Source organism: Monodelphis domestica, chromosome 1 (genome assembly GCF_027887165.1).
Source record: "Monodelphis domestica isolate mMonDom1 chromosome 1, mMonDom1.pri, whole genome shotgun sequence".
NCBI classification, from domain to species: Eukaryota; Metazoa; Chordata; class Mammalia; order Didelphimorphia; family Didelphidae; genus Monodelphis; species Monodelphis domestica.
In genome coordinates, this window is record NC_077227.1 from 470559343 (window position 1) to 470586311 (window position 26969).

Below are 26969 nucleotides of genomic sequence, written 5' to 3' on the forward strand. Positions count from 1 at the left end.
CAAATTTTTATGAAGATCAGTTGAATAGCTGTGCATAAAGCACTTTGTAAACTGTAAAAGTCCACACAAATATGCCATTGTTAAGAACAATGTGATAATGCAAATGAAAATACTCAGAAAAATCAGACTACATAAATTTAAGGTATTAGTGGACAAAATAAATATTAACAATGTTAGAATTTTTCTGCCTTGGAGGCAATATGGTAAAATAGAAAGAGAGTGGGTTCTTAGATCAGCAGGCAGCTTAGATTCTAGAGGCTGGTTCATATCCTGCCTCTGCTACTTACTACTGTGTGACTTTAGACAAGTCCCTTAAACTCTCAAGGTCTCTAGTTCTTCATCTGTAAAATGAGGTTGTTGGATAAGATGTCATCTGTGGTCTCTTCCAGCTCGAGATGCATGAGCTATGAGTTATGATACCCTAATTCTCCTTAAATGGAATGGCAAATACAACTAGAGTTGAAATTTTACCCTTCTGGGTTTTTGTTTCATACTTATAAAATGAGAGGATTGGACCCCTGATGACCTCTAAGTTCCCTTCTGATTCATTATAAACATATATGCCTATGACTTGAGCAAATGTCAAGAATCATACAATGCTTCACCCATGAGTACTCTTACTATGTATATTTGTCCAATTGAATTATTTCCTAAAGGGATGGGTTATCTTCTCTCGGACTTCTCTAGGAGAGAGAAATCATCAGTCAGGAGCTTCTCTCCCCCGTCTCCACTGATGCAGCTCTTGAGGTTGTGGGCTCTGCAGAAAGAACTCTGAGTACACAGATTGCTACCCTTGCTGTTATTCATTGCTGTGTTTTTCCTATTGCTCACTTTAGACTGGACCATTTCCAGACCCAGATCAAGGCAGAGATGACATAGACAGTGATTTTACTGTGGAAAATATTAAAGAACTTGATAATTACTATGATCCCTATTTTGATCCCACCATCTCTCCATCAGAAATTGGACCAGGAATGCCTGCAAACCAAGATACAATCTATGAAGGGGTGAGAATGACATATAATTGTGCCTGAGTCTTCTGTAGGGCAGAGTAACTCTTTATTGCCTGAACTCTATTAGTTTTCAGTATTTTCCTTCAGAAGGGATGTATCCTCCACATGAAAGACCAAGACTACACCAAGACCATTAATTAGAACATATGCTCCCAAAGTGTGTCACATTAAACCTGAAGCTTTTGGGGGTCACAGAACCCCTGCTGGTAAATGTATTCTTTTATCCACCATGGAAAATGAACCCCATATAGAGACATGTAAAATGGACCCCACTGATAGCCCAGCATTTTATGCCATCTCTGTTTTGATGCTTATGCTGTCTCCATATTCTAGATTGGAGGGCCTCGAGGTGAGAAAGGACAAAAAGGAGAGCCTGCAATCATTGAACCGGTAAGCATGTCATGTACCCCCCTTCTTAAAACTCACTGAGAGGGATCTTGCCCCACATGATCTCCCCAACATGCCTTCCTCATTGGAAGATGATGGCATCAGAGAGGCTGGTTTGTGTGTGTGTGTGTGTGTAATTTGGATGGTTCTATGTTTCTGCTGAAAGTGAGAACAGTTTGAATACTAACCTAAGCTAATTCCTCAGTTGTTCCTTGCCTCAGTAGGCTACTCAGGAATGGCAAAAGACTATGTGGGCGACAAGCTTGTCATTGCTATAAATACACAAACTCTAAAAACCTCATTAGAATGAATGAAGGGAGTGCATATTAATTAAATGACAAGAGAGAAACCTCCTAGGCAAATAAATTTATTCAAGATGGGGAAAAGTATATACAGTGTCATGTAAGAAACATGAATATTGCCAAAGTACTGCCTATAGAGAGAACATTTAGGGGAAACTCTGAGACTTAGATAGTCAATCAACAGAATTTACTTAGAATCTCTTTCTGACTTTCAACTAAGTTTTTTCAACTTACCTAATCCAGTCTAATTATATGCCCTGGGATATTTTTACCTTAGCCCATCTCAACTGCTATCCATCCTCCATTCCCATCTAGGGTTCTCCTATCTCTATGACCATGGACATATAATTTTCTATTTCTGGGATGGACTCTTCATGTCTCTACTCTCCTTATAACCATCTGCTGAAGTCTATTCCTTCCTTCTCTCCTTCATTCCTTCCTTCCTTCCTTCTCTCTCTCTCTCCTCTTACTTTCTGTCTTAGTATCAATTCTAAGACAGAAGAGCAGTAAGGACTGGGCAATTGAGATTAAGAGACTTGCCCAAGGTCACACAGGTAGGAAATATCTGAGGACAGATTTGAATCCAGGTCTTTCCAACTCCAGACCTGGCTCTTTATTCACTGTGCTACTTAGCTGCACCACCCCCTTTCTTTTAAGGTTCAGTGTAGGTGCTCTCACTCCCAAAAAGTCATCCGTGTCCTTCACAGACAACAGAGATTTCTCTCTCCTCAAATTTCTCATAGCATATGGCCTAGACATTTCCTTTGCTCTTAAACATCACCCACTTGAACCACAGTTTTCTATGTCCTTGGCTTTTTCTACATTCAACTGAAAGTTCTTTGAGAGTAGAATCTGTGTGATATCTATTTTTATATCCACAACACATAACATAGTGCTACAAATATAGGAGGCACTTCATGATTCTTTATTGAGTTGAATTGGTTATTGAAACTACTCTGTGAAAAGTGGCATTCTGAACACTATGGAGGGCTACCAGAGAAGTATAAAATAGGTTTCCTTCTCTTAATGAGTTCATAATACAGTTAGGGAAGCATGCCTTTTCCATATGGTTCTAGGATTTCCCTTTGAGTTTCAGTGAGCCAATTGTTTGTGGCTTTGAGGTGGGTAGGGGGTAGTTGGGCAAAAAGTCTAGGCTAAGGATTACAGACCTACCAAAATCTTCAGAATTACTTAGCAGTTGTGGTCAGGCCCTCTGTAGAGCTAGGAGCTAGGGGAATGATGCCAAGTAGCTCAGAACACTGGGCGTGGCTTCTTGGAGCTTCCACAGTGGGAGTGCCGCCCCTGGGGTAAGTCGGCTTGGGGCTAGGGAAGCTGGAGAGTTGAGAGGGAGCCAGGATTCCAGAGTTTGTCCATCCTGCCACGTTTCACTTGAGTTAAAATTCAAGAGATGATGATGGCTGCCACTGCAGCGGAGACCAGCCCCAAACTTGGGACTGGGTTTTGAATAGCGGTTCAGAGATGACAATTTCAGAGGGCATTCCTAAGTCCAATGTGCACACTTTGGGGAATCAAAGGTTTTTCCAAACATTGGCTAGGATTGGAAACTCTCTGCTGCCCTATACCAAGATAGGGGGGAAAAACAAGCCTAGATTTGGAGCCAGAAGATTTGGTTTTGAATCCAGTCTCTGCCACTTAATTCCTCTGGAACCTTGGACAGCTCACTTACTTTAGCCTCAGTTTCCTTATCAGTAAAAATGAGAGATTTGAACTTCATAACATCTAAGATCCCTTCCATCTCTAAACCTAGGATCATCTGTTCTCTATGGTCTTTTCTTGCTCTATAAATTCTGTGCTCTTATGACAAATTTATGCCCCCTTCTTTACTTAGGGCTTCTTAATATTGGGTTCTGTGATCATCCCTGGCATACACAGAGTGAACTACAATCTTTCTATGCTCTATGTTGGACAATGTTGCACAGTATCTAGCTTGTACTCAGTAGGGATACCAAGTCAAAAAGGCACTATATTTTCTTTTTTTAAAATTTTATTTATTTAATTAATTAATTTAGAATATTTTCCCATGGTTACAAGATTCATGTTCTTTCCTAGTCCTCCCCCAGGCACTATATTTTCAATGGAGGTTTTTGCTAGTCATCACTTTAAAAAAGAAGGAAGAAAACTGAGGTGAACGGAGATTAAGTTACTTGCTCAGGGTCACACAATTAGTCATTGTCTGTGACCTCATGTGAACTAAGGTTTTTCTGACTCCAGGCCCAGTGCTATATCTGCTGTACCATACTGGTGCCTCCAGAGATGAAAACTGGGAAGGTTGTATGAGAAGCTCTCATCTTGACAGTAATTTATCTGGCCAGAAACAAAACCAAAGAATGAGGCAAAGAAGTCTACTGAGCCTTTGGATTCCCCATTTTCCATTTGCCTTTAAGCTTCTTACAATGATGGGTGTGTTTTCTTTAGAATCTTTAGAGTCCTTAGAGCAGAAGTTCTTAACTTTTGGTAAAACCTATTGACCCCTTTACAAAATAAATGTTTTCAAAAGCAGAAAATAAAATACTTAGGAATATCTAGTAAACCAATTTTAATTTCTTAAAGTTGAACTAAGAACTTTGGGATAACCTAAATTAAAATGGGATTTAAAAAGTTTTTAAAGAATTTCACAGACACCAGGTTAAGAAATCCTGCCTTAAATTAGGCTTAGCAACCTATGGCCTAATTATGCTTAATAACTGAGAACATATAGCCTTATTTGATAGAGCTAAACTCCAGCCATGAAATAGTAGCCCCTCCTGGTGGTATATGTCTTGTCCCTGTGAGGACTAGGCCTTTTCATAACCCTTATTCTGTGGATTGCTAAACAAACCCATTTTTGGTTTCAGTTAGAGTATCCCTTCTCCCCACCCCAATGACACCCTGCAGGTTCATGGAATGTAGCCAGGCCTGTTTGGAGCAGGGGCATGCAAAGGAACTTAAGGAAAATAGTGAAAGGCAAACTGCCCCATGCTGTCCAATTTGAAAAATTATAAAACAAATTCAAGAGATGGAATTGCAGTGTGTGGGGAACTGCAATCAGCTCAGGCAGAATCATCCCAAAAGAATTTGGCTGGTGGAACTATTTTCAAATCCTGGCATCTACTGCCAGAAAGGAAACGAGACCAAATGTTGCTTCTCCCTCTTCTGGGCTATGCTTGTCTCTCATTAAGAAGCTTAGATTTGCTGCAATCTCTTTGGAGTCTGCATCATGATGAATTATCTTTGAGAGAACTCATCCTTGACTTTTGATTGCCCCCATTGATTCCGTAAATGATCAAGCTGTATTGGGTTACATAATGTAGCTGGTAAGGTGTTGAGGATTATCCCTGTCCCCAAGTGATGAGACTAGGTTTAATCAAGAATTATTGACTTGATGATATCATATGGGCAAGTCTACATTTGTCCGATTTCTTTAGGAAACGTATCCATCTCTCTTACACTTGAATTATCCATGTGACTCGCTAGTATTCTGTTTTACGAAATTTAGCTATGGCTTCTGGGAACTGGAAATACCATGGAGGTGCTAGGGACTGTGGTAGGGTATTCTCCTTTGGGAATAAAGCTAGGGAAAGTGGCAGACAAGAGTGGATTGGAAGATAAGACTGCAAAAATAGAATCAGTTCAAAAAATGTATCCAGAAAATGCATTTCAACTTCTTTTAAAAAAATGGGGGCCATCTGGATTCACTTAAGACAGGATTTCCCTCCCCCTCTCTGGCCTCAGCAATGGCTTCTTGAAATGTGGCTCCTCTATCCCCACCCCCATCCTATTTGCTATGCCCATTGCCTCCTTGGTCAGTCCCATTGGAGGAGATAATATAAACAGTTGGAATTTCTCAACCTGGAGTTTCTCCAGATGTCCCTGAAGTCTCAGCTCCATATAAACAGATGGCTGAATCCTGAGAGACGCCAAGAATGCTTGTATCATGAATTAGCTAATTAGGGTTTCCCCTTTTTCTTCCTTCTTCCTCCCCCTCCCACCTTTACCATCTTCCTAACCATCACTTTCACCTTCTCCCTCTTCCCCACCTCAACCCAATACAGTCTTCTAACCTTAATCTTTCTCTCAAGGGCTTAGTCTATTTTGAGTCAGATGGTTACCTTCTAGATGTGGGAGCCAAAGGCCCCCTCATCTTTACAGAAGATGTTTTTGAATGTTGCCCATATAGATGGGGCAACTGGCAGGACTTTCTAGAAGGCTCTGAGGTCTTTCTAAGGGCACTCTACTCAACTGAGCGAAGCAGAAAAGAATTTATGAGAAGCAGACTGAAATCTAGGGGCATTTTGTTCCCTGATGAAAATTCTCCAGGGATGGGAGTATCCTAATTATTTTGTATTTTCAAAAGCACAGAGAAGTCTTCAGTTTCCCTCTATTTGGAATAGCAAACCTTTCCACACTTGCCTCTACGCCTGTCCAGAATTCTATCTAATCTGTAGGAAAAGCCACTCACTTTCTTGGAATTGTACCCTCTACTATTTTTAATGGCGTTTACATTGTCTTCTGACCATCATTTCCTACCAGACTTAACAAGGCTGACCTTTCTGATCTCTTCTAAATGTTTTTAACTTCTAGTAGCTTTCATTAAGGGGGGTTGCTTTATCCCAAAGGCTACATTCGTTGAACTTGGCAAGGTGTAATGATCATATATTTTCAAAATATCATTTCGATATGCTAAGAACCCAAATGAAGACAGCCTCCACCAGGGAAATGAAAAAGCATTAAGCTGAGAAACAGAAATATCAATGTAAGTCAATAAGTCAATGTTGGCCTCTAGATTAATAAATTATTAGTTTTGATAATTAACATATATCTCTCCTAGGTAGAGAAGCTTCATGAACACTTCAAATTCCTTTTTAATTCCTTTCCAACACAAGTTCTCCAAAAAAATTCTCTATCAGAGTACCTAGAAGAGCCCCGTAAATTAAACCTTTGGTTCCTTATTCATGTCAATTGATCTTATAAAGAAAGCTGCGGTTTTCTCTGATTCTTTCAATGTCTAGTAGTTAGTTATCTTTGTAATCTCTCTTCCTTCTTTAAATCTTTTTCATCTGGCTTTGTCCTAAGCAGAAGATTGCTGCTTTTTGGGAAGAAGCTGAGATTTATGAGGTTGCTAGGATGAACTTATTCTATGTACATAATATGTACAAATATTTCTTTGTGTGTACATCTGAGTAAACATAGCATATATCCCTTTGTAGTCCTGTCTTGTTGGCTACTATAAAGAAGCCTGGTGACCCTTGTTGAAGAGGCTAAGGGAGCATACAGTAAACTTACTAACCATGACTATTTCATTTCTCATTATTTTAGTTGCCCTAATGTGATTTATTTCCCTCTTCTATGGATAGTTGGAATCCTTTATTATATTTAATATTTATCAAAACATTATTATATTACAATGGTTTTATTATAGCATATGTTAGTCATATCAAACATAAAAATATAATTAAATATAATGAATCAAGATAATTTAATATTTATTAAACTAATGTATTATTTTGCTATATATACTTTTATATTTATTTAAAATGTTCTTTATTATAAACTTAATAATACTTGACATGAAAAATGAATCAAACCTATCATAAAAGCAAAACAATCTGATTTACATTTTTTCTCTTAGAAAGGAAGAAAGGAAAAGTAATAATAAACAAATCTATGTTTCCTTCTTATTTCTTTTCAGTTCATGTACTTCTAAAGTTTTGTTGCCACTTTTCTTGTTTGTTTTCTTTATTGTGGTCAGTGTTCATGTGCTTCTAATTTTGTTATCTTTGCTTGGCATCAATTTATATGTCTTTCCATATTTCTTCATATTGTTTATACTTACAATTTTATGGCATTATAGTATCCTATTCCATTGATATTTCATAATTTTTCATCTTTCCCAAGTCATTAGACAGGGCCTCAGATAATCCAGCTATAAATTCAAGTCACTCTCTAGAAGAAAATTAGATTATTAATGAAGAAGAGGCCTTGATCAAATCACTTTCTTTATTTGGGTCCCAGTTCTCCATTTGTTAAATGAGAGAAATAGACTAGCTGATTACTAAACTCTCTTCTAGGTCTCACATTCTATGTCCTAACATTCTGTGTTGTAAGGTTCCTCCTAGCTCTGACATTCTATAAACATTCTATGGTTTAAAGTTCCTCCTAGGGCTGCCATAGGTTGCTTTGTTGTTCTAAGGTCCTTCTAACTCTAATATGCTTTGCCCTAGTGTTCTGTGGTCTAAGATCCCTTCCTATTTAAGAATTGAGAGCACCACAGGCAAGAATTCTGTTTATTTCTCCTCTCCATTCTCTAGACAGAGAGACAAAGTCACAGTGACTGGACACCAACCTTTTACACAGGATTCCCCCTTTTCTTCTTTTTCTGGCCCTGAGCCATCATGAAATGACCTTCCCATCAACCCTGACCTCTGAAGAGGCTCTTGTCCTGGGGTAAAGTGTAACCTGATCCCAGGGGCTTCCTCCTCTCCAGGCCTGTGCTAGCATTCATGGGCTGATTTTCATCCTGAAGGGGAAGCGACTGGATTATGATGACAACTTAGGGAGAGTGGGAACCAGGGGCTTAGAAGAAGACTTGGATCTTGTGGAAAGGCAGATGTGGATTCTTGGGACTCTACTTAAAGAACTCATTTCTCTCTTTGGATTTTAAAGGGTTTCTCTTTTTTCTACCCTTAAAGGATACCTGCTACTTTAGTGATTAGTGTTCTGTACTTACATATTATACAAATGGATAAATATGTGCATGAAAACCATAGAGTAACATTATGTTATCCCCCACCTACCGCAGCCCCTAAATTACAGAGACACATGTGACTAATCACTGCATAGAACTGGGAAGGGGAGACAATGGAAACCACCAGAGACGCCTAAGTATGCGGTTGGGTTGGGGAGACAGAAAACCCTGTCCTTCGGTCTCCAAAGGAACCCTAAGCCACTGGCATCTATATTGGTCTCAGAAGCCCCCCGTGGATATTGTCTCTTGGAGATGGGATTGTGGGGGGGGGGGTGAAATATGTGTTTTGTGGCTTCAGAAACCCTTATTCTTGTTTGTTTCTCTTTCAGGGAATGCTTATTGAAGGCCCCCCTGGCCCAGAAGGCCCTGCTGTAAGTAGCTAGCTGAATCTGTTTGGTTGCGATGACATGGTAGTGAGGATTCTGTTCCTTTTAGAGTGGAACTGACTGAAAGGAAAGAAATAATGAACTTAAAGAATCTTGGGCTTCTGTTTCCTGGGGAAGAAGAGAGAAGGAAAACTTCAGGGAGAATGGAGTGGGGTAGATGGTACCATCCTTTGCCATTGAGAGAATGGATAAGGGACCAATACAATGTTTCTAGATTGCAACTGAATGACAATGTCCTTCTTTCATATTATTTTGTTAGGGGCTTCCAGGACCTCCTGGGACTGCTGGCCCAACAGGGCAAGTGGGTGATCCTGGAGAGAGGGTAAGTTTGGGCCTCTGATTTTCTGCACTCATTCGTTTATTTAATAAATATTTCATATAGGAACTGTGCTGGGTTCTGAGAGAGAAAACTAAGAAAGATAAGTTACTGCCCCTGACCTTAAGACTCTCCTAGTCTAGCTGGGGAATCCGATGGCCCTAGGCCATCACATCAAAAGAAAGCTGGAAGAATGGAATTCTAGGAGGCTTCTTGAAACAGGTGGTTCATCCAAATATTTCCCTTTCACTATGTCTAGGATTGCTTTTGTCAGGTATTGGAAATGAGTTGGTTCTGCAGAATAATACCATCTTCACCCTTATTTTGCTGAGTTTGAATCAGAACTGATATGTAAAACTAGAACTATACCTAGGCAGTGCCACAGCCCCAGTTATAGGAACAGTGTTGGGTTGGAAATCACACATTGACTGCCCTACTTTTCTACATTTAATTCTCCCCCATTTCCTTTGGGGAATTTATCAGTGGCCCCAATAACTCACTTCATCTCTCTCTGGTTATTAAAAACACTCATTTCCCAAGCCCCAGGGCAAATCAGTGCTGTTTCTTTCATGTAAATACCTTGAGAGTAAGAGATGAATTTCTAAATCGACTTTTTCCTACCAGTATGAGGGGGGGGAGAAAAAGAAACTAGGCTGTCTTGTTACCACATTTCTCTTATCTCTCCTTCCCACCCCCATACCTCCATGGTTCATTTCTCCAGAGAATGTTCCTATAGGTACTAGCAGTAGTTACAATTTAGGTCTGACATCTAGTGGGACTAAGAAATACTGCATTATTATGATTTTTCCTTTTCCCTCTTCACATGAAATGAATGGAGTCAGGTTAACAGGTCAGAGGGAGTCTAATGTATTTTTGATGCCCAAAGGCCTAGACTTTGAAGACCAACATGTCTCTCTAGAAAGAATCTGATGGGCACTAGGGTAAGGCTTTGGGTGGTATTAAATCTTTGGTGTTTGCGGTCTATATTGAAGATGCTTTAAATTTATTGAAAGCTATAAGTTAGGGTTTCAGGATTTTTCTTAAAATCAATCCATAAGTATGAGGACAGCTAGGAGGTGCAGTAGATAGAACATTGGGCCCAGAGTCAGGAAGACTTATTTTCCTCAATTCAAATCTGGCCTCAAACACTTACTGGCTGTACGAACCTAGGATAAAACACTTTTGTTTCAGTTTCCACATCTGAAAAAAATGAGATGGAGAAGAAATGGCAAATCACATTAGTATCTTTACCAAGAAAACCCCAAAAGGGATCACACAGAGTCAGACAATTGAAATGATCAAATAACAATAATAACATTAAGTATGTTAAATATTCCTTTGTATAAAACTCTGTGCTAGACCTTGTGGGAAGAAAATAAAAAGATGAATAAAATACAAAGCCTGCTCTGAGGGGGCCTATAGTCTAGATGGGAAGAGGAAGCACATACCCATGATCTTGGATGATTGTTGTCCTTCGTACTTGAGAGGACCAAAGTGACATCAATGTGTTACGGCCAATGTACAGTGTGGCTGACTATGGTAGGAACCCATAAGTCAATCACAAATGGTTCATATGAACATTTGGAATGGAGATACCTCTAAGTTTGTTTTTCTCGTATTTCTTTTGAGCTACTACAGATCTGCTTTGCTCATGGCTCCTTCTTTGATGCAGGTGTACTATTGATTGTTGGATGTTGTAGGGGATTCAAGAGCAGAAAGATGCCACAAGGGGTATGAGATATGGTGCTTGCCTTTAACAGGATTACCCTTTATATAGAGAAAATGAGGCCATATCTAGTGAAGTGATAAACTATTTGATCTTGTGACAATAGATGCTGCAGGACTTCAGATGGAGAAATCGGTATCAGTGCTAGATTTATCAGGGAAGGTTTTTATGGAGGTTAGAATATAGGTTATGCTCTCTCTAAGTATTTTGGATAGATGGGAATAAGAGAAAGAGCTTTTATTGGCAGAGGGGGGCACATTGTTATGTGGCTTCTCAAGTTCTGATAGAAATGCCACTCACTGTGGAGCAGACAGTGGAAAGAATTCTGGCACTGGAGTAAATAGAGATGGGTTCCTATCCCAGCTTTGCTCTGGAACCTTGGACAAGTCATCAGACTTCCACAGGCTTTAATTTCCTTATCAAAAAAAAGAGAAAATTGGACAGAATGGCCTCTGAGGTCCCTTCCAGTCCTAAATCTATGAGCCATAGCATCTTAAAATTCTCCTCGCTTTACTTTTTTGATTGTCAGTTTCCAAACTGGAAGTGCTGAGGCCTGGGAAACAAATAGCCTTGAAAATTTGGTGTGAAGGGATAGTTCTGTGTGGCACTCTTTGCCACGTCAGGATTGAAAGACCTTTTTTGTCAAACAGGCTATTTAGATATACCCACACTTCTTTTGGCTCTGTACCCTGCTATTCCTAGCTTTCTCCACAGTAGCAAGGGGCCAAGCAAACAAACAAACATCCACAGCAAAGGAACCACAAATGCTGGGTATAATTTCTACTGAGCATTCCAGACCTGTTAGGATTCCCTTATATTCCTGGAAAACCAAACTCTTATGCCAGAGGGCATCTGATTTATTAAAAGAATACCCAGGTAAGGGCCTATATCTCAGAATTAATTCTGTTCCCCATGAGAAATGCTGAAGAATTGATGGTGACCAGCTGTGACTGGGCATGTGAAGCTTACTCTTCCTTCTCTGCTAGAATTGCTGTGGACTGATAGAACTGTGATCTTTAGTTTTGATCATTAAAGTCCTGGGGATTTATATATATATATATATATATATATATATATATATATAATTGGATTATAAATGCAGATCCAGTAGGTACCTCAAAGCCATCTATCTAGTTTAACCCAAATGACTTGCCCAAGGTCACACACGTAGTGAGCATCAAAGGTAGGATTTGAACTTGTTATCTGTTCCCAAAAACCAAACTTCTTTCCACTGTCTAGTGCCGCTTGTATGAATGATTGTCATGGAATGGTATCTTTTGCTGGCTGGAATATATTTCGTAGTTTGATTTCTTGCCAGCAATAATAATCTGGCCTCCACCTTTGAGGCTAGAGCCTTTGACAGTATTTAGAGGAATAAGGTGTGAGAGAGAATACAACTCCAGACCTACTCTAGGTGTCTCATGGGGACTGGCTGTGAGGCTGTGAAAGAATACCTGTATCCTGCTAGAATTTCCTGATTGAGGCAATTCATTGAGCAAAGAAACAGCTTGCAGTCAATGAAACAGAAGTTAGGAAATGTATACTTGGGTATGTCAGCCTTCTTAGATAACCAATCTTCTGGAGGTTTGGATATTGAAGATGGTAAAGCTCATGAGCTACTGGTACCACAAACCATGTTACAGGTATCTCTGGGGCCAGCATCCACCTAGGCAGATCCCATCTGCCCTTCAAGGGTCAGTTCAAGCCCCTCCTCCTTGGTGAAGCCATGCTAGCCATCATTAAGTTTTAGAGCTGGATATATTATAAGGAGAACTTAAAGGTGGAAGGATTCTATTTCCCCCTTTTTTATTTAGCATGTTTTTCCATGGTTACATGATTCATGACCCCCTTCCTGATCTTTCCTTCCCCCTCCCTCTAATCATACCCCTATTGCACTACATGATCGATCATATATCTTTAGAATGCATTTCTGTTTTAAGGTGGAAGGATTCTGAAAAATCATCAAATCCTTCATTTTGTGAATGATCTAAGCTGGTGCTCAAAGAGCACCAAGGTCACATGGCAGGTTAGAGATAGAAAGAAGAGCATCTATATCTCCTATATTCTAGACCTCATTGTCTGAATTACAATGTGTTCCTTCTTTTGTTGGTTAACCACATGCTGCTTGATGATGGCTTTTATTTTGGGGTGCCTATGCCCCCCTCCCAAATGAGACAATTCTATTTCTTTTTTAATTTTTAATTTTTTATTGTCATTCAAAGCACACTTTCATATTGGTCATTGGTGTAAGGGCAAACTCGTACATAACTGAAACCCCAAAATAAAACTGTAAATCTACTGATGTGAAAGACAACTCCGAAGTTCTTTCTCTGGAGGTGGATGGCATTCCCTGGCATAAGTCTTTCAGGATTGTCCCAGATCATTGCATTGCTGAGAGTAGCCAAGTTTTCACACATAATCATTGTCCAATAGACAATTCTATTTCTTGAGGGCAGGGGCTAGCCTTTTGCTGCTCTGCCATCCTCAGATCCTTGCATTTAAAAGGGACTTCAGGAATGTTGATTGTCTGAGTGGTTAAGTAGGACCTGCCAAACACACTAGAAGACTTAGGGGAATATGTGCCCCAAGTTTGGTAGTTTCTCATCAGTTTAACAAGCATTTAATTTTTTTCCTACAAAGACCTTGTCATCATGTCAGAATCTCTTATACCAGTGTACCTATTCATTCAATAAACACTTATTAAGTTAACTGTATACAAAGAACTGTAAAATATAGGTGCTGGAGGATAAACAAAGTTTAAGCAGAGCATGGTCCCCATCCTCATGGAATTTATATTATAGGCTAGTAGAAGGATAAGAAACAAACACAGATAACTAGGACAGACAGCATACCTGATGAATGCATTAGAGAAGTGTAACACAAAATACTATTTGAGGTCTGTCCAAAGAGAACAATAATTATTGACCAGTGTTGCCAAAGAAAAGTTTGTGGAAGGGATGAGATTGAGGTTGGGCAGGTGAAGAGAAGGAGGGAGGACTTTCCAAGCATAAAGAGTATACCTAAAAGCATGAAAACAAAAACCCAGAGAGTGTTCATTCAACAAAGAGGGATAAAATTTTCCTGGAGCTGTAGAGTATGTAGAGGAGTTATATGAAAAAAGTCTAGAAATGTAGGGGGAAAAGAGGGGTATGTCATAATGTGGCTGCCAGTTAGAACTTTGCCTAGTAGGCAATAGGGAGTCACTATAGATCTTTGAGCAGAGGTGTGACATGATAGTATATGTGAATTTGAAAAAAGTTATATTGGTAATGGCATGAAGGATGGATTGTAGGGTGGAGAGGGTGGAGGCAGAAAAACCTATGAGAAAACAATTGCAATAGCCTTGATGGGTAGTATTCAGGGCTTGTTCTAGAGTTGTAGCAGTTAGGAATAAAGAATTGGTAACTGGTACTAAAGAGATTGTATCTGTATCTATCAATCACACTTGCTCCTAGTAAGAATGCAGTAGGTCCCTGAGATGAACTTCTCTGAGGTCCCTCCCTGAGTTAAAATCCTATACTTTTCCAGGGTTTCCACCCAAATCAAGGGCTTCCCTTCTATATACCTCATCCTTAACAGTTAGGATATGTAACTGACCCTAAACCTGTATATAATCTTTCTTTTCCTCTTTTCCTTCTGTTGGGAAGCCGATCTTGAGCTGGCTGCCCTCCCTTCTGAGCTGGCTCCCTCAGCCTTAACTCTGGGGCCAACAAGAGTTTTGGGGATGAAGAAATCTGGACCCCACATATCTTGGCTACTGGATCCAGTTTGGGACCAGATGGGACCTCATTCATTGCAGTACTGGGGGGAATTGATTCTTTTGGCCCTGGTGCAAATCACTAGTGTATTATCGTGGACAAACAACTCTAATAGACTTCCCATTTTTTAATATTGGCAAAGCAGTTAACAGAATCTGAAATCATTAGAATCCTGGGTGTTCACAAAGTATGGATGGCATTTGTGAAGATGCCAGAATTTGACAACACAACAGCAGTTGTTTAGTCTGCCACAGTTATTGAGCACTGAGCAGGTTTAAGAACCAGTAGTAGTAGCCACACCATGGTGAAAAGGGAAAAATGGCCTGAAATGTTCAGGCTCATGGGAACTATCTACTGGCAGCTGCAACTACTATTAATTAATAATTAATCAAAGATTTAATTAGTAAGAGTCCCTGCCTTCAACAGTCTTGTCATCTGTTTGGTAGAGATCAAGCATGCACTTATGAAATGATAAAAGCCTACTTGGGAATTGATTATTCCTGTAGGCATTACCCCTGTCCCCATCCCTAGACACAGCCCTCTCCGCTCAACAGAGTCCAATTGGAGTAGAATTCTAATTTGGAAAGTAATATTAGCATAATTTAAGATGGCAACTGAACATGATAATAGTGAATTATTGTCTGCTTGACCATGCATTTAACAACACATACCAATTACCAGCAGTCTGAAGTAGCAAATAGTCAAATAAGTTTTCCCCCAGTATGATAAAATTAGAATGTTTTTTTTAATGTGACTACCCTGTTTTTAAAGCTTTAAAGCTCATTGAGTGTTTCAAGTTTTCCATCAAAAAAGAATTAAGCTTATTTATCTTCTAATTAACTCTTTGGAGATCCAGATAGTATTGGTGAACTTCTGTAATGTTACCTCCTGATAGATTTTGAATAATTATCAAAGCTTGTACATTCATGATATACTTAGTGTATTTTGGTTGAAAAAATAATGCTCCTAAAGTTTGTGAAGTTATTGAGAATGATAGCTCCTTCCACACTATCCCAACATGCCCTATCTCATCCTCTGTAATAGCATTGACTAGAATTAGACAGAAAAGCATTTCCTCATGAAAATGAATGCTAGAACCCAGAATCTTCTCCAGAAGACATTTCTTACAAACTTTTTCAAAAGGATAAAGAAGAACCAAAGGTCTAATGCCCCTGCCTATTGCTAGCCCCAAATGTATGACCCTGGTCATGTCAGCTAACCTCTGTGCCTCAGTTTCCTGATAAGTAAAATAAAGGTGCTGGACTCAATGGTCTCAAAGTTACCAAGTTCTAGTTTGAAATCTTTAATTCTATAATAGTGATCAGTATCTTGTGCCAGAGCTGTACTCGATCCAGCTCTACAGGGCTGATATTAAAATTTTCAGTGTGAGCATTTATACCTCGGAAATTTGCGGATGCCACAGTTATTGTTTTGGCAGTTGTCTGAATTTGAGAGAGTGATGGGAAAAATGTTAATAATTCAAAATAAACTTTAAAATGTATCACATATACATCCCTCCCCCTGCCCCAGATCTGATTATTAAACATTCACCAACAAAACTCTTCTATAAGATAACTATATACCTGTGCTAAGTCATATTTTTTCTTTTCTTCTTTTTTTGCCAGCCCACCTTCCCCAACAGATTACACAGACTCATTCCCAAAGATAGTCAAGTGTAGCAGCATTTCCTTATTCATCGCCACATGAGTTTAGTTATACTGTGGGTGATATCACATTCTCTGAAATATAACAAGTACAGATGGCAAAATACCGATATAGTACATAGAGCAGGTGTAAAGCCCAATCTTTCTGACAGATGTAAGCTTTTTGATAATAAGAATAACTCCCATTCCTGTCATGCTTTAAGCTTTACAAAGTATTTTCTCCACAACAGTTCTGTGTTGTTGTATTATCCCTATTGTACAGATGAGAAAACTGAGAGGTTAAGAGTAACTAAATGGCTTGTTGAGCATCACACAGTTAAGTACCAGAGCCAGGGTTTGACCTTCTTAGGTCTTCTAACCCCAAGACTGGGACTCTTTCCATTGTACCAAGTTATTCTCTTTATCTAGAGGGATCTCTGTATAATGAATACCCTTGGTGGCTGGTCTCCCCAGTTTGCTTCTATGGTGTCCTGGAGCTCAGCTTTAAGGCAATTTCAGCATGAAATGGGGTTGGCTGATTTATGTGCAGTCAGTGTCTGGCATGTACTGTATTAGTTTTGAAAATAACCACAGGCTTGTAAGTAACAGTTTATGCTGGGTGAGTAGTATAGAATTCATTTATTTCACTGTGTCTCTACCTCCTGGGAGCAAGCCATGCTGGTAAAGTAAATTTGTGGACTAATAAATGTTCAAGACTTATTTGCAAGGTTATACAAAAACTGTTTTATAAACACATTTACCAGGCTCAAGTCAAAAAATGTCAAAATATGAGAAATGGTGATATTTCTTATAGATCATACATACATACATACACGCTTATTATATATGTGTAGTTTAACACTTCAATGGTTCATGATTTCATCCAAGTAGATGTTTCTTCTACCATAAAGATCCCCAAACCATCTATGCCATAACAGTATAATCTCAATAATCAATCTTGGAGAGGTAGGAGAAAAATATAATAATTTCTCTTTTGTTGGGCTAATGCTCTGCTGAGCCCAGGACCTAAAGGCTAAAAGGGATATTATTGATCACTTAATCCAAATCTCTTATTTTGCACAGGAGGAAACTGAGGCCAGTAGATAAGGAAGTGACTCCTTTAAGGAAATACGGCTCAGAAGTGGTAGGGCTGGGACTAGAAAGCACTATCAAACTTGAACTAGCCTAATCCTTGGCCAACACCTATGTAGCCTCTTCCCAGCTCTGGATACAAAGCCTATCTACCTTACTCAAGCCATTCTGCTTTAAGAATGCAGTGTTGTTTCCATGTCATAAGACGCCACAGGAAAACTTTATATATGCTTCTGTACATGTATACATTGTACTATAGTATAATATAGAGGGTTCCCTAAGCCATAGAATAATAAAACTGAAATACACAGCCTGGAAACTCATCTAGCCCCTGAATAGGTAGTTGCTATCTTGAACTGTGCCTATCTCAAACATGTTTAGGGAGAATTCGCTTTCATTCTTCCCCGATTCCCTAAAAGCTGAGGGAATGGGGTCTTGGTGGTGGAATGCAAGATGGATGAATTTTGAGAGAAATTCTGCTGGTTTATTCTCTAGAGATCACACACAGATGTGAGCACAGCTTGATGCAGTAGTCTCAGTGCTGGGTTTAGGGTCAGAGGACATGAGTTTAGCAATTTACTATGTCACCCTTGGGTATGCCCATTAATTTCCCTGAGTTTTGCTTAAAGGCACACGATAGAATATTTAAAAGAATATACAATAATGGACTTTGCTAGCAAAGTCAATATCGTGTTGCTCAGTAGTGACCTTTTAGAGGAATGCTTTGATGAATAGTTAAATGTTTATTAGCAGTGTTTTTTGTTGAGTTGTTCTTCAGTCATTATAGTCATGTCCAACTCTTCATGTCCTCATTTGGGGTTTCTTGGCAAAGTTTGGGGGGTTGCTATATCCTGTGCCAGCACATTTTACAGATGAGGAAACTGAGGCAAACAAGCTTAAGTGTCTTTCCCAGGGTCACACAGCTAATAAGTTTGAGGCCAAATTTGAACTTAAGGCTTCCTGACGCCAAGCATAATACACTATCCCCTGTGCCACTTAGCATCCCCTTATTAGCAACACATTGGTTGTTTCAACAAAGAGGAATGCCATGTAAAGTATCTGAGGTGATTTGGAAAAAAGAGAGAGATTTTCTGAAGAAAGCAAAATCCCACAGAAAATAACATAAACTATGTGAAGGACAGAATCTTCCAACCCCATGCTAAACGGGTAAACTGAATCATCCAGACTCAGTATAGTTGTTAGGGGTGAGTGGCACAAACAGCATAATCTTATGGATTTAGAGCTGGAATAAACCCTTAGAGGTCATATAGTCAACTTCCTAAGAAGTTAAGTGACTTTCCCAGAGTCATGAGTTAAATGACAGAGCCAAGGTTTGAACCCAGGTCTCTTGATTTCCAATCTGAGTGATCTTTCTATTACAGCACAAATTTTCTACTCCTCTAGCTGTGGGGCACCTAGATTTGTTTTTATTGTATCTTGAATTTAGTGCAAACTAGGCCATTGGAATTCCAAATTTATGCCTATACAAGAAGAATATTACGAATTTTTTTAAAGCACAAGCATTTTGAAAACCTTTAGAAAGCTTTGTTATTCTCACTCCTGATTCTTTCCTGTGCTGAAGGTAGAACATGTCAACATAAAGGCTGCTGTGAGAGATTTGGAGTTATTTTCCCCACAGCCATTATGAGTCAATGTTCAGGGTTTTGTTCGCCAACTTATTCCAAATCCTAGATTGTGAGGTTCATGCTCTTTCATTTCATACTAATTTTAAGATAAAGAATTGCTAGTTTTATCTCAAATATTTTGCAATGAATTACTGTTGTGTATGCTCTCTGACATCTACCCTGCAAAGCAGCAGCCAGTCCAGTAATCTCCTACCTAGTCTTCAGTAAAAGCATTCTGTTGTTTAAATTCCAAATAACCCTTTGGAGAATGAGACAGACGCAGCAGACACACACAGACACAGAGAGACAGACAGACAGACAGACCGAGACAGAGAGACAGAGAGGGAGACAAAGAGAGAGACAGAAAGAGAGAGAGACACAGACAGACAGAAACACAGAGAGAGAGAGAGAGAAAGAGAGAGAGAGAGACAAAGACAGAGAGACACAGAGAGAGACAGGGACAGAGAGAGACAGAGACAGAGAGAGACAGAGAGAGTGAAACTCTGTATTATGGAGGAAAGAAGAAATGTTACACAGCTACTTAAAAAAAAAACATAACACCATATTTGACCAAGGACAAGAAGTTAAGGTAATGATTCGGGAACCCATCAATCAAGTACTAAATTTTGAAAAACCATAAGAAGAGACCAGCTCAAATTATTTATTGTGCCTTTAATCCAGCAGCTGGAACTGACTTATGTACCTATCAACTCCTCATCAGCTAAGTCAGAGAGTCCCATATGTCTGACTTGAGCTAAGTAAACAGTGTGAAAGCCATATCATGGACCCATTTTCACAGCAGTCTTGAAAAATGGATAGGCTGGTTTGAAATGCAGCTTCTGCCTTACAGCTCAGGGGACTATACTTTATGCAGATAAATTATGGGGGTTTCTTAAGATCTGTTGTTCATTTTTCTCAAACATGTTACTGTTCCAGGTCAGTTCAGTTCAATTCAACAAGCATTTATTAAGTTCCTACACTGACGAAATTACAAATGTGACCCCAAAATGTGCCAGGTATTAGGCTGGGTACTGGGAAGAAAAAAAGACAAAATGAACCCCCATGCTTAAGAAGCTTACATTCTTTAGACAGTAAAATTTGAGGAGGGAGCTAACACTAACCAGGAGGGAGCTTGAGAAAGGCTTTCCAGAGGAGGGAGGGAGCCCTTGAGCTGTACAGACATAAAGAGGAAGTGACTTCCAAAGCATAGGGGATAGGCAGCCTGTGTAAGAAAGGTCAGAAGATGGAGTCTTAAGTTCCAGGGAGGGAACAAGTATTTATTAAGCACCTACTATATGTCAAGAACTGTATTTAGCACTTTACAAATAATATCTCACTTGATCTTCAGCACAGCCTTGGAAAGTAGGTACTATCATATCCCCAAATTATAGTTGAAGAAATTGAAGGGGCAGCTAGGTGGCTCAGTGAATAGAAAGCCAGCCCTAAAGACAGAAGGTCCTGGGTTCAGATCTGACCTCAGACTCTTCTTAACTGAGTGATGCTGAGCAATTCGCTTAACCTCTGTTGTCTAGCCCTCACCACTCTTCTGCCTTGGAAGGGATACTTGTATTGTTTTTAAGACAGAAGAAAGGGTTTAGGAAAAAAAAGAAGAAATTAAGTGACTCACTCATGGTCACACAACTAGTAAGTGTCTGAGACTGGATTTGAAAAGCAAGTAGGCCACTAAGGCTGGAAATCCGATTTCAAGAAAAGAAATAATGTTCGGTAAGTCAGCACTAGATTGTAAAGGGTTTTTTCATTGTTAAGCTGAAGAATGTACATTTTCTTCTAAAGACAATTGGGAGCTACTGAAAAATTTTAAGCAAGAGAGTAACATAATTAGGCTTGTGCTCTAGGAAGATTATTTTGATGGGTTTGGTAGAGAATAAATAAAAGAGAAAGTGGATACAAGGAGACCAATTAAGCCAGTTTGTGCCAGTACTGAAATATTACTTTTTTCTGCTAGATCCATTTTCTAATCTGTAAAAGTTTTCAAAATTAACATCCTAGAGGCATTGTTCCAAATCCAGAGTGACTATTCTTTACCATGAATTTCTTTAGAGAATACTTGCAGTTGTATTTATTCCACTGTTATTTATTTTCTATGAAAAAAATGAGTATAGTGAGGAAATCATTGGTGAGTTGCAGGTTTCTCTCACAAAGGCACATTTCTCAAAACTGATAAATTTGAGAAGTTTTATTTATGTGTATGAACTTGCATCTGGTTACCTCTGTTCACATACACACACACTGCACATACTTACCCCCTCATCTCCTTACTAAAGCTACAGAGTCTGCTATTTTGAAGGTAGATTCTTAAGGAGTCACTTATATTAACCATAGTGTTTTTTTCTCCTCCTTTCCCTCTTACCCTTCCTTCCTTCCTTCCTTCCTTCCTTCCTTCCTTCCTTCCTTCCTTCCTTCCTTCCTTCCTTCCTTCCTTCCTTCCTTCCCTCCTTCCGTCCTTCCTCCCTCCCTTAAAATAATATTTTCTAGGATGTACAACAGTAGACTTTGCTAACAAAGTTCATTCATTACTTTAAAAGTGTTGTCTAGCTGAGGTCATTTGGGAACCTGTATTAATATGCAGATAAATAAGTGTTTTGGGAACAGCTCTGGTTACTCAGTGGATTGAGAGCCAGGTCTGTAGTTGGGAGGTCATGGATTCAAGTTTGGCTTCAGATACTCCCTACCTCTGTGACCCTGAGCAAGTCTCAACTCACATTGCCTAATCCTTACACAGTATTGATTCTAAGATAGAAGGAAGAGGTTTTTTGAAGTGCTTTTAATCAGCTCATTGATTATCTTAACATAAATTAGTGCCTTGGAAGTATTTTGGGGCATCTTAGAAAGAATGTTTATTTGTATATTTGATAGTTTGTTAAGAAATGGTGTGCTTCAGTCTGGCCCTTATCTGGATGACCACACATTCCAAATTATTAATTCTCAGTTAATGACCTGGATAGGTTGCAGTGTAAACTGATAAAGGAATAACCTACATGGAGGAGACATGGATCCACTGAAAAAGAAATTTTAAAGAACCTACCTCTATTGATAACCTTAAGTAATTTGGATTTCTTATCAATGAGTTCTTACTTCAATGTATATTTAAGTATAACTTAAGTAAAATTTATGATTGACTATTTTTTTAAGATTGACTATTTAAATATAACAAATTGGAAGGATAATTTGTTGATTGACACAATGCCTATTATTACCTCCTTCCTACCTAGAATCACATGTTACCTCACTTTGTTTAGGCTGTTCTGTGTTCCTAGAATATCACCCCCTTCTTTTTCACCTCTCCAAATCTTTCCTGGTCCTATTTACATTTCCTCTACTCCTTGAGTCCTTCTCCATCTGCTTAAGCCCATCATCATTTTCCCTTCTTTGAATTTCTATTTTCCTTATTTATAGTTTGTACTATATAGTGAAGTTCTTTGCTGTGATGCCCTATGACTTTCAGAATCAAATATAAAGTCTTCCTTTTTGACTTTTAAAGCTTTTTTTTAACTGATCCTATCCTACTTTTCTACCTTCCAACATCTTACCCCCCTCCACACACAGGAAAATCCAATGACACTGTTCTCCTTGCTGTTCCTCACACAAAACACTCTTATTTCCCGAAGACTCCAGGAATTTTTGCTGGCTGTCCCATCTGCCTGTAACTCTCTCTGCCCTGTCTCCACCTCCTGGCTTCCCTGGGGTCCCAGCTCATGTCCCACTTTCTGAGAGAAGCATTTCACAATTCTCCCTCATGCTGGTGCCTTCCTTCTCCACTTATCTCCAATTTATCCCATACCTATCATGTTGGTATGGAGTTGTTTGCGTATCGTATCCCCCATGTGACTGTGAACTCCTTGAGGGAGCTGAGACTTTTTGCCTTTGGTGGTGGTGGTGGTGGGGTTATCCCTGGTGCCTCACATATTGCTTGGCATATAGTAAGTATTTAATAAATCCTAGCACACTCGGCTTAATGATATGACATCTTTATTTGTTCTCTCATAATTTCGTGTGTGTGTGTGTGTGTGTGTGTGTGTGTGTGTGTGTGTGTGTGTTTATGCTTCTGTATTTCCCTAACCAGACTTCAGACTCCTTGAAGGAAGGGATAATGCCTTCTGATCCCATTTTATGCTCCACGGCACCAAATGCAGGGGTGGAAATGTAGGCTGTGTTGTATTTAACCATACCCTAATTGTTCTCTTTTTATCTTGTTGCAATAGGGTCCTCCTGGTCGCCCAGGCCTTCCTGGAGCAGATGGTCTGCCAGGACCTCCAGGGACCATGCTTATGCTGCCTGTGAGTATCCTTCTTCATTGGGTGAATTTATGAAATATCTAAGACTGGTTAGTGTAGATATTATTTATCAGGTCAAGTCACTGGGTCTATCCCTTCAGTGACTTTGATTCTACCCCTGCCCTTCTTTACCATGAATGCCTTCTGGCTGTCACAGAAGAGACCAGGTTAAGACCAGGCTTAATGTAGCCTATCCCCACTGTTGGAGAAGAACTCAGAGCACACACTTTATGGGTGAATTGGTAAAAATAGATTGATGAAAGAAATTAGGCATCATCTAAGGACTTATTTTAAGAGTGCATCAAGTGCATGAATATGTAGACATTATACTTCCTCAGGTTCTTGTACTTCATCATGGGGAGGAAATAGAGGGAAGGAATTTCCACCAGGTTTTCTGTGGGCTCACAGGCTGAGGAACAAATGACTCTGGCTGCTTTTGCCGAGTGTAGAAGTCCATGTGACATGAACAGAGAGAAATATCAATCCCCAACGGTCTGAAGTGGTAGATGGAAAACAAAGTGGCCAAGCTGCTTTAAGTTTAGACAAAGTATCTAAACCTCCTGAGTCCATTTGGCTGTATTTACTCTTCTGCTAATGTACAAATACATGTTCTGCTCCCCTCATCTATTATTCTAGTTCTTTGCCAAGTTGATTGTTGTTCCCCTGGATTTTTCAAGGGAGATTTATAATTCTATGTCAGCTTTTGCAGCATTGCACCATTATCTCCTTTATGCAGAAAGGTAAATTAAGGCACTAAGAAAGGATGTATCCATCTTCCTATTGGAGTGAGAAAAAGAATGTCCATCTAGTCATTACTGGTTCTTATTCCAGAACCCTTATAATATCTTCTTGAACCCAGAGTGTTATTATTAATGCTAAAATAATCAACTTAACTTATCTATTCTTTATGAACAACTTTTTTTTCTTTTTTGAAGCTGAGTTTCCTCATCTTGCTCAGTTTGGGGATACAGAGGCCACTAATAGGCTAGGTCCAATGCTGCTACAGAAGCTTAATGTACTTTTTTTCTGATCTTGCCTGCTTGGTTCCTCTTTAGGTATCCTAGTGGCCCACTGCTTTTAGGGGCTCACCATATTAGTGCCAGATAGCAGACACCCCAAAGGATCCCAAACTCAGGGAAGGCAGCAGCCTCAGCCTTCCCAGCAGCAGATTACAAGCATGAACTACCGTGCCCAGCTACCACTTTTACTTCCAAAGGACTTTTAAGCTTTCTACTTTTATCCTTAATAATATAAATCAACATTGTGAGTGATATTAGCTTCATTTTACAGAAAGGGAAGCAAAGGCACACAAATTCATAAAAATGCATGACTAGAACTCAAGTGTTCTGATGTTCTCCATTGAATTCTTTCTCTTAATCAGTGTTACCTATTTGGCTGCCACATATTGTGATTATTTCCTCAGTGTGAAGACCCCCTACCCAGTCTGTAGCTTGCCTGATTTCTGTGCCTTTTTAAGAGCTTGAAAAAAGTTGGGGAGGGAAGAAATGAAGAGGAGTCATTATTGGTCTAGGAAAATATAGCATCTGGCACTCAGCATTTGCTAGGTAAATAGTATTGTCTCCATTTTAATGATGGAGACAAGGTTTAAATACTTACTATAGATGCCACACATAATAGTATACTTGAAAAGATGACAAAAGATGAGAAGTAAATGGAAGAGTTGTAGCCAGGTAGGCACACTAATGAGTTGTTAGCGAAGCTATGAATCAGCATAAACATTTTTAAAATTATTTCGGAAGTATGTAAATAATTCATGACTAAATTGTCCATACCTATTGACCCAGAGTTACCACTACTAGGCTTTTACTCTAAGGAGATCATTAATAAGAAGAAAGCATATATATAAAAAATTTAGTAGCACTTTTTGTAGTGGGAAAGAATTAGAAACAAAAAATAGAAAACTTTTCATTGGGGAATGATTAAACAAGTTTTAGCACATGAATGTAATAGAATTTTACTGTGATGGAAGCAATGACAAATATAATGACCATAGAGAAAAATGGAAAGATTTATATGATTTCATGAAGAGTTAAGTAAGCAGAGCCAATGAAAACAATATACACAATGACTACAACTATGTAAACAGAAACAACCACCAAAAAATCAAAAGTGAATGTCATAAAACTCCAAAGAAAGAGCATGGCCCCAATGAAGAGATATGAATTGTTACCCCAAACCCCTTTTCTTTTCCTAAGAGATAGGTCCACAGGTATAACACCCTAAGTAGGTTTTCTAAATTTTTTTATATATTGATTGGTTTTGCTATTTTTTTTTACTTTTTCTTTTATTTTTTCCTTAAAAATATTCTTTGTTGCATGGGATGGCTCTCTGGGAGGGATTAACAGAGGGATGCAGGAAGAAATTCTGATGTTCTAAAAAACAAAACAACACAAAAGATATCCAAAAATATATTTTTAAGTGGGTTGCAAGGCCAGCCAAGGGATTTAGAGGGAAGGAAAAAGGCCTGGATGTCCCCTCCTGCTTTTCTGGGAATGTTTTTAATTCTCATCTCTAAATAATACCAGAAACAAATTTAACCCATTATATATGATGGTGGACAGAAATAGAAGTGGGGACAAAGTTTATTAATAAAATAGAGTGATTGTTTCTCATTCTTGAGAGAGAAGAACTGAGAGCTTTCTTTTCTCAATTGAGGACTAGAGTGTATCACTCAGTGACTGAATTTACATTTTGGCATATATGGCCTAATAATCTTCTGACAGTTTTTATTCTTCTTGAAAAAATAGTATTCTATGAACAGAATATCCTTGATGAAGCACTAGAAAAATATAGAATAAAAGCAGAGCATAGCTTTAGGCTGCTGAAAGAGTTTATCCAAATGGATGCTGGAAGTGAGCACACTACTGAGTATGAGGACCCTAAAGTAGAAATCTGAACCAAGATGCTTGGTGATTCTCCCAAAGAATATGAATGGATTATAACTCCTTTTGACCAGCTTGACCATTTCCTATAGGCTCTGAAGCTTGTCAGTGTCAGGTTAGGAGATGTACTTCCCTTACCTTGGGGCAAAGTGTACTGAAACATTTCCTGCTTCTTAGGTCCTCCTTGCCTCACAATCCCACACCAGTCATCTCTCTACTTTTTTGCTCCACAGTTCCGATTTGGAGGGGGAGGTGATGCAGGTTCAAAAGGACCACTCGTCTCAGCACAGGAGTCACAAGCCCAAGCCATTCTACAGCAGGCCAGGGTGAGTATGATTTTGGGATATGTTGCTATTGGGAAGTCTGGGGTCCAGTTAGGTTGGGTTTCATAGAAACAATAATTTTCCATCTTACGAAAAGGAGTGAAATCTGCTTGGATTTCTTTAATTAAATTCTCATCTCCATTCCTGAACTTCACCATCTTCACTTAAAAGTCAGGAACAAGTTGAATAGTTTAGTTTATGATTGGGAAAACTTCCTATTTACTTGCTAATGCTTCAGAATCAATCCCAGAAATATATATTTACAAGGATGTGGAAGGGACCACAGAGGCTGTCTCATCTAATCCTCTCATTTTATAGATGAGGAAACTGAGGTATAGAGGTGAAGTTGCCCAGGGTCAATAAATAGTAAACAGAAGAGTTGGAATTTGAACCCAGCTCCTATGAGCAGGTAGGAGACTTAATAAATAGAACACTGTATCTAGAGTCAGGAAGAC

The 26969-nt window shown here is 39.1% G+C and overlaps 1 protein-coding gene across 3 annotated transcripts in view; it reads left to right on the forward strand.

Annotated features, from left to right (window-relative positions):
- COL5A1 (collagen type V alpha 1 chain) overlaps positions 1 to 26969 on the forward strand; it is a 307559-nt gene that overhangs the window by 159733 nt on the left and 120857 nt on the right. For all 3 annotated transcript variants that reach the window (XM_007475261.3, XM_007475262.3, XM_016433131.2), the window contains exons 8-13: positions 837 to 1007; positions 1347 to 1403; positions 8777 to 8818; positions 9093 to 9155; positions 23217 to 23291; positions 26425 to 26517. In XM_007475261.3, coding sequence (XP_007475323.1) covers positions 837 to 1007; positions 1347 to 1403; positions 8777 to 8818; positions 9093 to 9155; positions 23217 to 23291; positions 26425 to 26517 — 501 coding nt within the window. The remainder of the gene's footprint in view (positions 1 to 836; positions 1008 to 1346; positions 1404 to 8776; positions 8819 to 9092; positions 9156 to 23216; positions 23292 to 26424; positions 26518 to 26969) is intronic.